Source organism: Myxine glutinosa, chromosome 1 (genome assembly GCF_964187855.1).
Source record: "Myxine glutinosa chromosome 1, kmMyxGlut1.1, whole genome shotgun sequence".
Classification (NCBI taxonomy): Eukaryota; Metazoa; Chordata; class Myxini; order Myxiniformes; family Myxinidae; genus Myxine; species Myxine glutinosa.
In genome coordinates, this window is record NC_136261.1 from 252,784,912 (window position 1) to 252,803,045 (window position 18,134).

The window sequence follows — 18,134 nt, forward strand, 5'->3', positions numbered from 1 at the left end:
GCACTCTGGGTACCAACGAAGTCATCTTTATGACGTTGCTTTTCTCTCCATGCTCAGCGGGGCAATCTAGGACCAATTTTGTCCTCCCAATTGATACCAACTTTTTTGGTATTTACCATACTCTATCCTTTAAATGTTGACCATCGAGAAAGGATGCAGCATGTACCATTGTAAAGAAAGTCTGTGGTATGACACGGCCAGGGTTTGAACCACCGACCTCGCAGACAGAGCAGATGCGCTAACCATTTATGCCACCGAATCTGGTTATCCCATCCGCCATGGTGGGATACGGGGTTGTGCATGCGTGCGTATCTCTGTCCAAGCCATAATATTTCACCATTTGTGATTTTGTCATCAAGTTTTCAACAAACCTTCATTAAGAGAACATGGAGGAGACTAATTAATATATTTAGATTTTCCTTTATTTGTAGCTGTTGTTTTCGTCATGTTTAGTTTGAGTACAAAGAATATGCGGATGGGCTTTGCATTTTGAGATGCTTTCTAGTTTCTACTTTTATTGGACTAGGTATTAAGGAAGACTATAGAGCATTTTGTATGTGAATTAGACTGGGTCAAGATGACCACCTGGAGGAGTTTGGCTTTGCAGATGATACATGTTTGTTATCAGACACCAAGCTAAGTTTGCAAGAGGAAATAAATTGGCTCCAGGAGTATACCCTACAAGTACGACTGAACATCAACAACAACAAAACAGAGAGTTTGAGACTACATACATCAGACAACAACGCTGTCGTGTGCAGTGACTTGCCCATGTGAGATGTTGAGAAGTTTCAATACATAAATTGTCTATAGTCACTGTGACAAGAGGAGGGGAGGGGACTCATATGTTCTAAACAGAATCCAAAAAGCAAGAGTAGCATTTATGAGAATGTAAGCAATCTGGAAATCAAAAAAATACAACATAAGAAAGAAGTGTCCAGTTTTGACACCAATGTAAAATCAGCTCTACTATTTGCATATGAAGCAATGGAAATGAACAAAGTCATTGCATAGAAACTAATTCCTTTATTTACAGCTTTTACAAAAATATTTTACGAATTCTCTGGGCAGATCGATTGAGGAAGAAGGATTGGAAGGAAAAATATCATGGAGGAATTTTAAACAAAGAGGTGGAAATGGATTGGACACGTTACTGCATATGGAAAAACAACAGAATCACAAAAGGTGATGCACTGGAGGCCTGGTTTGAGGAGGGTTGGAAGACATAGAGAGACATGGTGGAAAAGGAGCTGAGGGATCTAGAAACGATTTGGACGGCAATCAGTCAGTGGGCCCAGGACAGACGAACGTTGCGTGAGTTCTTCAAGAGGTTCCATTTACCATCGGGCATGACAAGATCTTAAGCAAGCAAAGGAAATAACACATGCGGATGCTTAATGTTGGCGTAACATGCTCGTAACGCGTCACTTTCTCGATTAAGCCGCAAAGTGAGAATTGTTTGTCAAGTCAGTTGACTGATTAAAATTCCGACTGCAAGTCTGTTATTTGTTTGTCTGTTACTATCGCACTGAATTTGATGTAAATTGTTTCATAATGCATGCACCCATCAGTTTGCATAAACGTGGGGAAAAAAGCAAATCATTTCACATGACCTTTAATGAATATTACATTGGGAAAAATCATGATTTGTTTTTGCAGAAAACGGAGAAGACTGAATTCCTGAGCTTTTTTTACAAACACTGCATGCATGTGCTGACTGCTCCATTGCTGGCCAACACCACGGAAGATAAACCAGGCAAAGGTGTGATTTTTTTTTCCAGCTCCTTCTGTGTACTCCTACAGGCCGACACCCACATTTTTTTTTTTTTTAAACCTTTCTGACCTTTTTTTTTTTTTTTTTGGATGAGGCAGGAACAGGAAAATATGTTGGGGGAAGACCTCAGAGTAATGGCAGACACACGTGTGTAGATATAGCTTATTTTGAATAATAGTGGCTGGTGGCATTGGTAGTTTATCAAATTCCCTTTGTTGGCTTTTTTGTTTAATATGTAAAATGTAAATTGCTGCTAAAGTTACATATTGAATTCTTGCTACTTTCTTTGGGTTCAGGGGAAAATACAGACGTTTAATTTTCGATTTGACGTATCTCTAATCTCACTGAATCTCCGCTCCTGTCCAGCTGCACTTTTCCATATATACCCTTTTGCCAGTTTTTCCTGTCTGCTTACATGTTGTCTACTCGGCTCCCTTGTCTCATCTGAATGTCCTTACTTATGTTGCCTTCGTGTTCATCCCTTTCCTATATCTCCATCCCTCCTTGTATGCCAATTCCTTCTGCTCCATCACTGTCAGCATCATCCATCTGTTATTCAGCTTTTCCATGAGCCTCAATAATGCTAGACCTCAAAACTTGCATATATTAGTGGATAAATGTTCCATAATCCTCTGTACAGCAAAATATACCAGCAATGGGTTAATCAGACCCACCATGTGTGTATTTTGACTTCACACTAGTCAATCAAGCATTGGGCAGAAAAAACATGTTGATAAAGAGGTCAATGTGGTTCCGCTGTCTTTTCCTGGGATGTGCAGTTCGAGCATGAATAATGTGTCAGAGTGGGTGACTCGAGACGCAAAATTTTGCAATTTGAGACTTAACTCGGACTTGACAAAATTGACTTGGGACTTGGTGTCTGGAGACGAGCAACTTGCTTGCAACTTACATGCAACTTGGGTTTATATTGAGTTGTTGATAATGTTCGTAAAATAATCATTGAATAAACATCGAATTAAAACGGGGTTTAAAATATATTGTAAATCATTTTAAGTGAGGTGTGTGTGGTTCAGTGAATGATGACATATACCGTATACGTGTGTATGTGCAGCGCCCCAGAGTTTATGGCCGCCGGGTCGTATACCGTTCTCCACTAAGGTTAACGAGAGTATTGTTACGGATCTCGGGGGTCGGCGCTCCCCTTATCAAGGGGGTGGGGGTTAATCCCCTTGTCTTTTTAGCTGGCCGTCCCGAGTCCTGGGGGTTATAACGTCCTTCCCGGCGCGGCGTTAGATAGGGTTTGTTAGGCCTAGGGGTTCACTACTACCTAAGTACCAACGCCGGCTGGAAACGAGGGAATAACTCCCGCTCGAACCACGGATATGTTGGAAAATGCCGAGCGTTGAGCAATCCGCGATCCGAGCTGTTAACAATGAGACTAAACCCCATTGTAGCGGTTCCTAATCGTGCCACAGGTACTCAATTGAGAAAAGATGAAAGCGAAGGGATTAAGACGAAACCAGAAAGAACAGGTGAATTTATTACAAACAAAAAAAGAGGAAAGGAAAGAATGTACAAGAAAGGAAGAAGAAGAAGAAGCAGGACACAGGGCAGTCTTAAAGCAGTCTTATTCTATACCCCAGACAAACATACACACTCACACGGGGATTGTAGCTGGTAGGTGGTCAGGTAGAGGGTCCGGTGATGGGGTCCAGGCTCCAGGTGAGGCTCCAGTCCAGGCTCCGGTTCAGCGGGCGAAAACCCGGCAGGCAGCTCCGCGTATATTGGAAACACGACCGGACCTTACATATGGCGGGGGGGGGGGGGGGGGGGGGGGAGGCTGGTGTCCCCTACATGTGCGCTCCTGGACAAGTCCGTTAATAAGCGCGTCTCCAACCAAACTCGTGCGCATTTCCCAATCAGACTCGTATAAGCGCGTCTCCAACCAAACTCGTGCGCATTTCCCAATCAGACTCGTATAAGCGCGTCTCCAACCCGAGTCCTTTTTACCGCCAACCTTCCACTCGAGTGCTGCCGTATCTCTCTCCAAAGAAGTCCAACCAGCGCTCTCTCATTAAAAGAAGTCCCTGTGCGCAGTCCGTGAAAGGGCTTTGCGTTCGCCCTTATATAACGCGCCACGCGATCACTACGCGGGCCTCAAGGCCACGCCTGTCGGTGATGTTACATTAGCCCTGCTTGGCTGGTGAGGGCTTACCGGCCACGCCTTTGACGGCTGGTTGACAGGCCACACATTCTGCTTGGCGTTCCGCCTCCTTTTTCCTCGGGCCTGACCGCATGGTTTATGGCGGCGCTTGAGCGAACGCTAAGGCACCGACTGTGGGGGCGCGTAATGGCGTCGCTTGGAGAGGGAGGTTGTAAAATGGACTGAATGGGCCTAATCTTATTTGATTGACGCAACGCAGATTCAACTATTGGAAACACGGCCTTATCTGAAACACATAATAATGAAATAACTGAGTTCCTACGGTGGCCTACGTGTTGCTTGTGGACTAACTAGGGGTGCTACCTTTAACCTTTAATGATGAAAATTTATATACAAGAGTTATTTACAAGTGAGGGTTCTAAAACCGCAACAGTATCTACTCTTCAGACAGCACATTCACAGAGCACACCATATCATCCAAGTGGCAAACAGCAGTCTTACCAACGTTGGAAAAGCACAACTTCAGTCAAATCATGTCACGAACATTCGTATCGAATCGGGGAAACTTGGCCCCTGATTGGTAGCCCCGGGCATGTCCTGACCCGAAAAAAATATTTTGTGATGATTAAAAGTAATTTGACTTGGATTATTTAAACTTTGTCAATAATTGTAAATTATATGATGACATGTTTTTAAAAGGAAAATATAAAAACATAAGCTGAGGTTACCGATTTGAGATCTTGCGAGATCTTGCCGGGGAGGTCACGGCTTTTCGAAGCTGTCCATGCTCACGCACGCTCGAAGTTAAGTAATTGTTCACAATTGTATTTTTGTCGAAACTGTATTTATCTTACGTGTGTGTACCTATAGTGTGTCCCTAGGAAGAATCTCGGTGTTAATATTTCATACCTGTATAAAATAGTCGAGTATTTCGTGCCGCTTAATTTGCTGCCTAGTTCTTTAAGCTTCCTACCTTGAGGCTTTGTTTTCTCTCAGCGGTCGATTGTGGTCCTTCTACTTTCTTTCTCTCAGTTTTTCCCAGTCTTTTCACCCAATACTTCATTGTTTAAAATCTTAACTCCAAAAAAACAAAAACAAAAACATTTCCTTCTTTGTACTTTCCGTTCGTTCTTTCTTCGACCACGTGTTTCACCCCCATTCCACCCCCATTTTCACCCCAATCCCCCCAGATAGTTTTCACTGTTCAATTAAAAAATGTTTAAACTTCCCCCTGAAGTGCTGTATTCTGTCGTATATTATAACACTTTTTTCTTCTTCTTCATTAAAAGGCTGCTTCCGACTTGCTCACCAAATGTATTCATTCCAAAAAAAAATTCCATCTCTTACAGTTCCTCCTTTCTACATTCCCTAAACTCACCAGCACTCCATCCCCCCCCCCCCCCCCCCATCCACCCCTCTCCTGCATCCTTAAACGTATCTCTGACTCTAAGGTCACAAGAAACTCATTTTGCAATAAATGTTCGTTTCCCTTTAATCGTACAACACTTTCTAAAATCCAAACTCACTCCTCCCCTCCAAATCTTCCCCATCACCCATCCCTTTCAAATCTCCCCCCTTGCCCCTTCCCTCCTAAACTTCCCCCTCACCCCTCCCCTCCTAGACTCCCCCTTGCCCCTCCCCTCCTAAACTCCCCCCCCACCCCTCCCCTCCAAATCTCCCCCATCTCCCATCCCTTTCAAATCCCCCCCCCCTGCCCCTTCCCTCCTAAACTTCCCCCTAATCCCTCCCCCTATAAACTCCTCCATCACCCCTCCTCTTAAAATCAACCCACACTCATTTTTTCTCAATTTCCCCCCTCTCAACAGCTCTCCATACCTCTTCCTCCTCTTCCACATCTTACCCTACCCCTACCCACCCCCCCCCCCCCCTTCTCGTTCTGTATCCGATGCTCCCCCTTCCTCTTCATTAACGGTATGGACCTCAAACATCCGGGGCCTTTGCTCAAACTTGACTGATCTCTCCATGCAGGTTGCTTCTGACAAACCAGACTTGATCTGCTTAACAGAAACTTTCCTCCTTCAGGATGTCTCTGATTCCTTAATATCACTCCCGGGTTACTCCCTCCTCCGGTATGATAGACCTGAGCCTCGTCCTGGAGGTGGGGTTGCTATCTTTATCAAAAACTCTCTTCCTCACAAGCCCTGCACTGCCCTCTCTCCACCTCACCCCCAGGAGTACCTCTGGCTACGGCTTCTCCTTCGCTCCCACCTTTTGTTGATATGTGTGTTGTACCGTCCACCAAACAGTGATGACTCCATCTACATCTCGCTGTCTGAGAATATGGACCAACTTCTATCGACTCATCCCAACTCTCTCTTCCTCATATGTGGTGATTTCAATTGTCACCATGCCAGTTGGCTGGGTGTGGGTACTGCTCTCACCAGCCATGGCTCCTCAGCAAAGGACTTCTGCGACTCACTGGGACTGACACAATCTGTCAATTTTCCGACCCGGATCCTAGTCAACGGAGCATATTCTCATCTCGACTTGGTTATGACTAACTTCCCTGCAAATGTCTGCTGCTCTTCTTCTACTCCAATCGGCTCATCTGATCATGTGCTTGTTAAAGTGGACATCTCTCTGATCATTCTCAGAGAGCCTCATCAACGCTGATGAGTCTGCCATTTCACTCAGGCCAACTGGCCTTCAAGCAGCCATCAATCATCTGGACTGGTCTCCCATCTCCACCGCCTCTGACATCAACTCATCCTGGGAATTCTTCCAAAGTAAATTGCTCTCTCTCATGCACAGATTTATCCCATCTCGTCTTCAGTTGTCATACCCTTCCTCCCGTCCATGGTTCATGGATTCTTGTGGTGAGGCAGTTGCCCAGAAACAACTTGCCTTCGCCTCCTGGAAAGCAAATCCAATGGAAGGAAATCTTATTTCCTTTCACAAAGCCCGAAACAAGTGTGTGTCCACCCTCAGGAGAGCCAGGAAACGATATCTCTCCTCTCTCAAGACTGAACTCTCAAACCTGTCTCCCTCTTCCAAATCCTGGTGGCGTCTGGTCAAATCTGTTTCTGGTGTTTGTTCCCCCTCCATCCCCTCCCTTACCTCAAATGGCTACACAGCTGACTCCGCTTGTGAAAAAGCTGAATGCCTCAACTCTGTGTTTGCCTCTGAATCTTGTGTCCCAAATCCATCCCTCTCTGTACCAGTCGTACCCAGCTGCTCCTGGACTCTGTGTCCTTTTCTCCTGACAACGTGAAGAAGTTTCTGTCATCCCTCGACTCTGATTCTGCAACTGGACCTGATGGCATCAGCCCACGGGTTCTAAAATCCTGCTCTGCCGCTCTTTCACTCCCTCTCTCTGTTCTCTTCACCCTCGCTTTTCCTCAAGGTCATCTGCCATCAGCTTGGAAATCAGCCAACATCACCGCTTTACACAAAAAGGTGCAAAAACAGATCCTTGCAACTACAGACCAATCAGCCTTCTCCCAATTATCAGCAAAGTCATGGAATCCATCATTGCTTTGGATATCAAATCTTTCCTCTTCTCCAATGGCTTGATCTCTGACCATCAATCTGGTTTCAGACCAGGTCACTCTACTCTGGACATGCTGCTTCTGCTGTCTCAACAATGGATGGAGGTCCTCAATGCCAAACAGGAAATTAGAGCTGTCTCCCTTGACATATCACGTGCCTTCGATACGGTCTGGCACCCCTCTCTGCTCACCGAACTCTCCTCCTATGGTATCCCTGGAAATCTCCACACATGGCTTGCGGACTTCCTCTCTAGTCGTTGTCAACATGTGGCCCTGAATGGGTTTCTCTCATCTCCCCTTCCTGTTCAGGCTGGAGTTCCCCAAGGCAGTGTTCTGGGCCCTGTGCTTTTTCTGGTGTTCATCAATGATCTCTCTGACTCTCTTGAAAATCCTCTCTCCCTCTTTGCTGATGACACCACTCTCTGCCGCTCCATTCCTCATCCCTCAGATCGGCAGTCTGCAGCCTCCTCACTCTCTGCAGACCTGGACAAAATCACAGACTGGTCAAACAAGTGGAACATGTCTTTCCATCCTGATAGATCTCACACTCTTACTATGTCTCTCCGAAAAGACCGACTGAACAACCCTCCCATCTACTTTCTGAACAATCCTCTCCAAGAAGTTCTGTCACTCAAGCTTTGGGTCTCACTATCTGCCATGATCTTTCCTCGGAAAACCACATTTCCGATCTGGCCTCCAAAGCCAGTCGTCGACTGGGCATCCTCCGTCGTGCGAAGTCCTTCCTTGGCACACCTGAGCTCCTCACCACATACAAGGCTTTCATCCGCAGCTCAATGGAATACTGTTCACCCCTCTGGGCCCGGTATGCCTGCTTCACACCGAGCTCGGCTTCACGCTGTTGAAACCAAAGCTTTCAGAATCATTGGAATCTCCCGCGATGAAGCTCACTCCGAGGGTCTTTCACTTACTCACCTCAGGCAGGTTGGTGGTCTTTCTGTCTTCTACAGACTCCTCTCCGGCCTTGCTCCCCCAGCTCTCTCTGGGCTCTCTCCCCCAAATATTCCTACAGGTCGCACAAGATCTGCCTGCATCCCTCTTATGGTTAAACTGCCAAAATCAAGACTCTCTGCTCACCTTCACTCCTTCATTCCTCTTTTCTCCCACCTCTGGAACAAACTCCCTCACTCTCTTCAATCTCACTCCTCCCTCCAGGTCTTTAAAACAGCTGTTCACCACCATCTCTTATCTTCCCCCATCCAAAATCTTGAACTTTTCTACCCCCGCTAATTTCACCCCAGATCCACTTTTTTGAAATACCAACTTCTTTCCTGGAAGTCCTTGCAGTGTCCTTGTGTTTTATACTTCTCCCACCCCCCTCCCCCCACCCCCCTTCCCACGCCTCCTCTCCCAAGCCCTCTTCCTCCCACAGATCTCCCGATGTCCCTGCTCTCAAATGTTGTGTTTGTGCTTCTCCTTCTCTCCCCATCTTGTCTTCCCCTACCCTTATTATATGTTTTGTGTGTCTGTTTGATTTTCTGTGTGAGAAATGTTAGCTTTCACGAGCCTCGATCCTGTATACAAAAAAAAAAAGTCTCATGTACATTTGTTCAAGTTGGTACACTATACATGAGAAGTAAATTTACAAAATTTGATTTTTCCTGTGAACAAAACAAAAAATTCCTACTGTACGGAGTTGTGAAATAATAACGAGTTAAACAGCTTTTCATAATATACATTGCAATAAATGAAGCACTGTGTCTCATTTCCTTGACAGCTTTTGATCCAACTAGTTTTATAAGTAAATGTAGGAGTTGACACAAGTTGAAGTAATTCTACGATGACTTGACTCTCGACGTGAGACTTGCTGTGAAAGACTTGAGACTTGTTCTCAAAGATTTCAGACTTGGCTAAAGTGACTTGTTGACATCTGTTGTGTCAAATACCCGTTCCCAGTGTCCAGCGTTGGAAAAAATACATTACTCATTGAACTCATTATAACATTTATTGTTATAAATCTACCCAAAGCACATTTTCATCTTTGCTTTGCTGATTAATTAAATTCAGTGGAATGTTTTTTTTTTAACAAAATATATATTTGCAGGGAAACTATATTATGCCACCACCACTGCATTGCTGAGGCGAGCTTCCATATACATTTTAACTCCCTGTGCCACTGCCATTCTCTTGTTCCTATTCACTCTGGCTTTTTGCTTTTCTTCAACTGCTAACTTGCTCTTTGTTGGTGTTTTGCAATTGTTATGTGGAGTCGTCAATTTCAGTCTTAAAATTGGTTCTAATCACACTCACAGTGATGTTAGCTTCAACGTTGATTTTTTTTTTACTTTAAAAAGTTTTTTTTTTTTTTTTTAACTTTATTTTCACTTTTGGCTGCAATTGATGCCATCACACAAACTGTTTTTGTCGACATTCTTGATTAAGAGTGGCTTTGATTTTATCTCCAATAATTCTAAAACTTTCAAAACTTTGGGATGGAATGCTTGGAAAATATACCACAGTGCCCTTTTTTTTTAATGTTGAAGGCTTCAGTCACGAACTATATAACCCTCATCCAGGCCAGGCTTTAAATAAAAGAGAAGGAAGGTGTATGATTAAAAGTGTATGATGTTTGTGTGTAAGAAAGAGAGATTAAAGCTAGCCCGTTAGCGATAGTTTGAGTGAAACAGAAACTAAGACCAGCAATCCTGACATGTAAGATGAGTGTAAGATGCTTCCGGGCACCACTTTAACGCTCCTAAGTCTGAACGGTGGTATTGCCTTGAGCGGTTGCTGTCTTCAATCTACTACCTAAAAATACACTACAGTATTTACAATTTATTTGAAGCATTTAATTACAAAGTCTCAATTTAATCTCAATTTGTCTGAAGTCTCGATTACAAAGTCTCAAGGTTAGTTCAATTTGTCCCCTTTTTTGCAAGGAAAAGTTGAAAGCGGTCTTTTGCAGAAATTCTCTGCCTGGGCAGCCATTTGCTACATAGCTGCCATTGATTCTGTTTTGGGAGGAATATTTCTACTTTTATTGTTCAAATTATGGCAAGGTGAAAAGTGGGTGTGCATTCAAGCAGCAGCAATTGGGAATAACGGAGAATCGCGCCCATATAAATATCTCTGAAAATGACCAAAAATCTGAATTGCTAATTTGATGTGAAAGTAAAATGATTTATCCCAAAGAGGAATCTAAAAGATGAGATTTGAGTAGTAATAATAATAACAATAACAATAACTAGCAGGGTAGAGGTCTCCGACATGTTCGTAGATGTCTCACCTCAAAAGATTTTATTTTTATTTTTTGGAATGTGTATTGGTAGAAATGGGAATTCAATGTAATGTGATATTCAACGTAAAGTGATGATGTAAACCATGACAAATGGTACATGTTTACGTTGTAGACAATGGCAGTCCGCTCAGAAGATGAATCATCGTTGGTGATTAAAATTGGCAAATAAACTGCCATTTCATGTCAGATCGTTTTTTTAAATGGTATCATGCACAGATTCAACATTCTTTCGTCAATGTCGCACCAGTGATGTAAGTGTTTGTAAAGGTTAGGATGCCCTGATTACCTCCACAAAATTGCGTGAGAACGCCCCAATTCAGTATTGAAGTACAAGAACAAGTCGTGTTCTTGGGGGTGAACACCCCTGGGGACGAATAGCCGATCGAGCTTTACACTCCGAGGCGTTCAATCCAATGGCGGTGCGAATACACGCGGGGGGTGAGGGCAGTGAAGGGTAGTGAAGCTCTTACCTGTACGGATCCCACTGGAGGTCTTCGACCCTGGTAATCAACTCAAACCGACACGGATTTCGAATGCAAAAATAAAACTGGTTTAATAAAAAGGAATGCCATGGACAAAGAAAAGCACAATAAAACCAAGATTCCTAAATGGAGTGCCCCCCACAGACTCGTATACAACACAAGGCGATGATAAAATAAACGAAAGTAAAATGTAGGGCACTCAGCTTTGAGCGGCTCTTGAACCCCTTCGGAGATAGTCACAGGCTCCGCGTCCATGCGCAGGAAAACACGCCTTGGCGCGCAGTTCGTTCACCCGCCAGCCGCAGCACGGATCCCCGAGTCCCTTGCTCCACAAAGCATGCGGTCTCTCCAAGCTCACATGGCATGGCACATAGTCGTCACGGAGTCAGCACCAACGAACCAGGAAAAGGATCCGCCCGCTCACACCAATCGGCCAGACCAAAAGAAAGAAAGAATGTGTCTGTTCGCAATGATAACCCAGCACAAGAAGAAGAAAGAAAATGCCAACTGCACGCGATCAATGTCCCTGGCTCAAGTGAGCAAAATGCCGAGACAAGTCTTTTGTTCCCAGGGTTCTTACGTCATCCGACGACGTATGCGCATGCTCCTATCAGCGAGTGCCATCACATCGCTCTATGGCCGTCCTGACAAATCGTTCTTCGGGGCATGGCCACTTGCCGGCCTTTGTGATGTGGCGGCTGACGGCGCCAGCGGTAGTTGAATGTCCTGGTTCCGGGTACTTTTATTTGGTGTTATTTTTTGGTGTGGAGTGCATAGCGGGTGTGGGGTGTGTCATAACGAACAAAGGAGAAATCACAGAGGCCATTTACATACAGAGGATTTACCCTTAACCCCTACCTAATTAACATAACCACACCCCTCGCCGTGGGGCCAAAGATACGACCTTACACAACATCCGGCCTGACTTATGTACATCAAGGTGCCGACACGACATACGGAGCACACTACCCGACACAATCCTACCTGGCCCTAAGGTAATCCATTGCCTACCCCCTCACAAACATAACACTAATCTCCATTTTGAATATTCCAACATTGCACGTATGGCTTCCTTGAACTCATCATGATTCAACTAATTTGTTTGTGATTCTGGACTTGTCATTCACAGATGATTTCCAGACAGGGCAGCTGCTGGCACTCATCCTGGAGCTGCTGACATTCTGCGTGGAGCACCACACATACCACATAAAGAACTACATAATGAATAAGGACCTCCTGCGCCGTGTCCTTGTGTTGATGAACTCCAATCACGCATTCCTTGCCCTCTGTATGTTGGCTGCTCAATTCATTGGCTACGTTTTTGCATTTAAGTTTGACATGTTTTTAATATAGGTATTCGAAATACTGATATCTTCCTTCATAAAGCAGGGGTTTAGTCATGTGTGGCAGTATAATGACTTTCCTTGGGGCCTCGGTCTGTTGTTTCGTTACCTCTCTGGTCTTTTATTTTACTCTCTCAATGATTGTCTTGTACAAGGTGGCCTGACAGTCACTTTACCCTTCCTCAGTAAAGAATTCGTTTCTAAACTGTTTTAATACACAGGTTTTATTGTGCAGTAGTTACCATAATTAATTAGTTCTTGCATCTGTATGCGCTCCATCATTCAGATACAATGACTGATCAATTATTGTTTGGAGTTTGCTGATGTAGCTGGTTTGTTGATTTGTAATACTCAGCTCCAGAAAGAGGATAATAAGCTTGTTACATACACGTCAGGTGGGTCGACGACAACCGTTGACTACCTGATGGTGCGTAGGCGAGATAGGGGGCACCTCAGGGACACAAAGGTGATCCCGGGGGAGGAGGCTGTTTCATAGCACCACTTGGTTGTCTGCGGCATAAGGGTGAAAGGTGCAAGGAGATCTCGGTGGGTGAAGTACCAACCAAGAATGAAGGTGTGGAGGGTGAAAGAGGGGACAGTGAGGGAGGCATTAAAAGAGAGGCTGAGTATGGTAGAGGATGATGTGGTTGAGTTTGAAAGTGGTTGGAAGTCAATGAAAGATAGTCTGTTGGGAGCCGTTGGTGAGGTATGTGGATGGACAAAAGGACCACCGAGACACTCGGAAACATGGTGGTGGGATGATGAAGTTGGAAAGAGGATTGACGAGACGAGGAAGAAGTTCAAGGAGTGGCAGAAGGCGAAGGGTACGGGGGCAGAAAAGGCAGAACATGAAAGTTATGAGGCAGCCAAGAAGGCTGCAAAGAAAGAGGTAGCAAAGGCGCAGCAGGCATGTTGGAAAATGTTCGGAGAACGCTTGCAGGCATGTTTCCACTTGTTAGTAATGTTGGAAAATGTTCGGAGAACGCTTGGATTCGGAAGAGGGTCAGAGAGCGGCATTCAGGATTGCAAAGCAGATACCAAAAGAGAGGTGTGATGTGATGGGGGTGAGTTGCTTGAAGGATGAAGTGGGACAAATCGTTGTGGACCCAGATGGAATTAAAGGAAGATGGAAGAGATACATGGAAATGCTGTTGAATGCAGAGAATGAATGGGATGGCAACATAGAGAGCAACCCAGTTTTAGGACGGGCAGAGAAGATAACTGAGAAGGAAGTTGAGGAAGCGATAACAGCAATGAAGAGTAGAAAAGCAGGAGGGCCGACGGTAGTTGTGGGAGATAGGTTGAAGGCAGCGGGAAGTTGGGGTGTGAAGAGAATGACAGAGATCTGTAATCTGGTGGTGAAAGAAGGCCGCATTCCAGTGGATTCCACACAAGGAGCTGCAGATGGAGGAAATGTTGAGTTGGATCTTGGAGACGGTGTGAAGCTGGAAGGTGTGAAAACATTTTGCGACCAAGGAGACATGCTCAATGGAGAAGGTTGATGAGACTCGGCAACAGTTGCTAGAGTGAGATGTGCATGGAAGAAGTTTCGGGAACTGAGTGGCGTACTGATGAGGAGGGGGAGTGTCGTTGAAGCTGAAGGGAAAGGTGCATGCTGCATGTGTGAGAAGTGTTATGATTTATGGGAGCGAGACATGGGTAATGAACGGAGAGCAGCAACGAAGGGTGGAAATGCGAATGGTTCGGTGGATGTGTGGAGTATCGTTGAGAGAGAGGAAGACAAATGATGAATTGCGAAATATGATGGGAATAGAGCCTGTGATGGATGCTGTGAAGAGAAACAGGTTGAGATGGTTTGGTTATGTGTTGAGGAAGGATGAAAGTGACTGGTTGAGAAAAGTGATGGAAATGAATGTAGAAGGAAGTAGAGGACGGGGAAGACCGAGAAAGACTTGGCTCAAGGTGGTGGAAGAAGAAATGCGGGCAAGGGGATTAACAAGGGGAGATGCAGAAAATAGGCAAAATGGAGAAGATTGTCATGGGGCCCGCAAGGCTAACCCGCTCTAGCAGGGAAAATGGCCTTAAAATGCCTGTTTTTTGTTGTTGTTGTTGTGTTGAGTTTTGATTCATCAATACATCTTTCAATCAGTCCATCTGTGTAAGAATAGAATTTGCAAAGCTGCACAACTGGAGTGTGTTCAGTTATGAAGCAGCTAGCTAGTGCTTGCTAAGCCAGCCAAGTGGTCCATATCAGCGGTTTCAAATGACTGCTTGCTTAAGTCCTTTTGAGCCACTTGGCGAGCGCTCTACAAGAAACTTGGTAACTGAGCACACCCTTGGGGTGTGTTCCATTACCAATCAGATAGAAAACCATCATTTTGCGTTCCATTTCCCTGCTCGTTTTTTTTCTTTTCTGCAACATATAATAACACAGATTTGACATTGGAATTGAATAATTTCATCTTGGTTGGTACTGAAAGTTTTCCAGAATTCCAAATCTTTAATAAAGAGTTGTACATCGTTTGAGCTTTGCTTGAACAGAAAACGGCAATGGACGTACAATATAAACTTTCATTTTTCTACTGCTGCATTTCATAATTGAATACATGAGTGAGAGAAGTACTTTGAACATTCAACCTTTTGGGCAAAGTGAGTTAGAACCAGGAACCCCATCTACAGTATGATAACAATCCATGTCTGTAATAATTTTGTATATTGTTATTTTGTGACCTAAGTACTTCTTCCACTCGGGTCTTCAATTACATTTCCACCATGAAGTAGGCTGCGTTAATTGTGTTTAAATTGTCCGATTGGCTCTTTGTGCACCAATTGCTGTGGGTTTTAATTTAGTTTCGCTCTTCTGCACATAAAGGTTGCCGCTGTACAACCTGCACAAAAAGGTTGCTGCCCCCTGTACTATAGAATCAACATAATCACAGATGAATAGCTGGCTTGTGGTATTTTTTGGTTATTTCTCTGGAATAACCATATAGAGTGGTTTCCGGTGTCGGCCCGTCCTGTCCGTCCATCCCAACTTACGTACATCCGCTAACATTTCACTAAAACATCTTCCCACAAACTACCTGACCGATTATGGACCAAATTTGGTATGTTGCATCAGGACAGCAAGGTCTCATGGTATTGTGCTCCCCATCCAAATGTGTCCTCTATTATGTGGGTGAAAGTGGGGTTTTGCCCCAAATATTGGTATTTCATTCAAAAATATTCTTCTCAGAAACCACCAGACAGATCTAGACAAAACTCGCCAAGAGGCATCGGGACCATGCCCTAACATTTTGGCTCTAATTGTCATATTTCCCCCGGAAAGGGCGAAACGGGTCCCCTCCCCAAATCCCTCATCTTCACTGAAACATTATTCTCCACAACTAACTGAGTGATATGGACCAAATTTGGTACAATGCACCAGGACAGTGAGGTCTCGTGGGGTTGTGCTCACCCATCTGGATCCGCCCATTTAAAGGGGTAAAAGAGGTTTTGCCTCAAATTCAGGTGATTTATTTTAAAATCTTCTCAGAAACCATGGGGAAATAACTGTCAGTCCTCCACGGGGTTATTTTTTTGCTCTGACTCGTCAAAAATGTTAATCTTGCATTGGGAATCAAACCCAGAACTGGTCATTTCTTCAGGAAACTCATGGTCAACTGAGCTATTCTGCTTACCTCAAACCCTTTTCTTGCAGAATTGAAATTCAAGTTGGCATTTTTGAATGTTGTATATGCATTGCAGTGCTACTTAATTTGGCAAAAAAAAAAAACTCACTCTTTTTCATCTTCAAAGACGAGAATAAAGATGAAACAAGTACAGATACATTCAAAGTACACCACCCCCATGTAGTCAGGTTCACTATGTCAATAAATTATATTTCGTTCAAAATCATCATGGTAGATTAGCAAACCTATACATTTTTGGAAAGGTTATAGCATAAGGAAACTAAAAATCAATGTTTACATTTGGAGAGATACCTGTATGGCGGCCATTTTGGATTTTCAAAATGGCCACTGTAAAATACATATTTTGTTCTATTTCTGCCTCTAATTACCCTAAAAACTTTTTAAAATATACTAAACCTATATTTTCAGGGACAAGGAATCCAATGAAAGTATCAAATTAGTGCTATGGGGAATGGTAAGACACGAATCGAAGGTTTTGAATTGCAAAATACTGTCTTTATATTCGCGATAAGTTGCATAATCAAATACATGTTATCATTTTGTACAGGCAGTTAATAACATCAAAATGTGTCACAATAATTCATATCACCAAACATACACAGGCAGTCAGCAAAATCATATATACACATGCAGTCAGTATAACTTCACATCTACACAGGCAGTCAATGACAAAATATACACAGGCAGTCAATGGCATCAAACATACACGATTACAGAATATGCCATTTAGAGTTCGTCATCACTGTCCTGTGTGTCGTATCCGACAATATATTCCGCATCGTTTTCACAGACCGTTCCACACAAGCAAAGGTCGGTCAAATTGATTGGCAAATCGAATTGGTCGAATGGTCGATCGAATCGAATTCGATGAATCGAATCGAATTGGTCGAATGGTCAAATGGTCGATCGAAGCGATTGGTCGAATTGGTCGAATGGAATTGGTCGATTGGTCGAATTGGTCGAATCGAATTGGTCGGAATTGGCAAATGTAAACATTGATTTTCAGATTTTCCATGTAATAACGTTTCCAAAAATGTATAGGTTTGCTAATCTACCATGATTTTGAACGAAAAAACATAGTGAACCTGACTAATGTCAAATAAATAAATATCCTCCAGCACGGTATTGCCGGGGCGCCCGGCGATACTGTCGTGCAGCGCATAGAGACGGTAATGGGAGGGAGAAGTGTACAAAAAATGATTGATTAATTGCGTAATTAAAATCAATAAATGATAATCGTAAAACAATTTCTTAATCAATTGGTAATAGCATACCTCAACCACCAGTGTTTCATCCGAAGCTGTAACTTTTTGAAAATTAATTAAATAAGTCTTTAATCGAAAATAAATAAATAAATAATTGATTAATTAATAAATAATAAACAGATTAATTCATTAATCAATAAATCAAAAAATATCCTTTATTGCTGTATCACTTGGTTACTGTCATGTCCGAATATTAGCTTCCTAGCTCAAAAGGTGCCTGCGATATTGCTCAGATGAGAAAGAAAATAAATAAGTACTTAATTAATCGATAATAATTATGTAACTAATAAATTAATTGATTAATCAAAAAACAAAAAATACCGTTTTTGACAAAGTACTTGCTCACTATTGTGCCAAAATTTCAGCTCTAGCTCAAAGGATGGCTGAGATATCGCCCGGACAAACAAGAAAACAAAAGAAACCAGAATGAAAACTGAGTACTCCCTTTCAGCACGCGTTATACAGCACCTGGAGATGGAATAGGAAAGGAGCAGTGCGCAAAAGTCGTATTTTATTTTGATTTGAAAAATTAATAAATAAAACACTACGACCAGTTGCCCTTAAAGTGCCGTAAAAGTTACTTTACATGTTTTATCTCTGCTGTTTCCCAGCAGCTTTTGATGATGACCCTTTCTTCATGAGAAGTCTGCGGTTCCAGTGACCTTTGCATTTTTTGAGCGAGGCAGCCTAATGTGGCAACCACGGACACTTTCTGCAGGTGCGCTAC

General features: G+C 43.5%; 1 protein-coding gene across 2 annotated transcripts in view; it reads left to right on the forward strand.

Moving 5' to 3' along the window:
• Window positions 1-18,134, forward strand: part of LOC137436370 (serine/threonine-protein phosphatase 4 regulatory subunit 3) — a 156,534-nt gene that overhangs the window by 102,192 nt on the left and 36,208 nt on the right. For both annotated transcript variants that reach the window (XM_068130091.2, XM_068130098.2), the window contains exons 9-11: window positions 1,660-1,762; window positions 12,276-12,434; window positions 18,126-18,134. The exon at window positions 18,126-18,134 is cut by the window's right edge and continues 161 nt beyond it. In XM_068130091.2, the coding sequence (XP_067986192.1) occupies window positions 1,660-1,762; window positions 12,276-12,434; window positions 18,126-18,134 (271 nt within the window). The remainder of the gene's footprint in view (window positions 1-1,659; window positions 1,763-12,275; window positions 12,435-18,125) is intronic.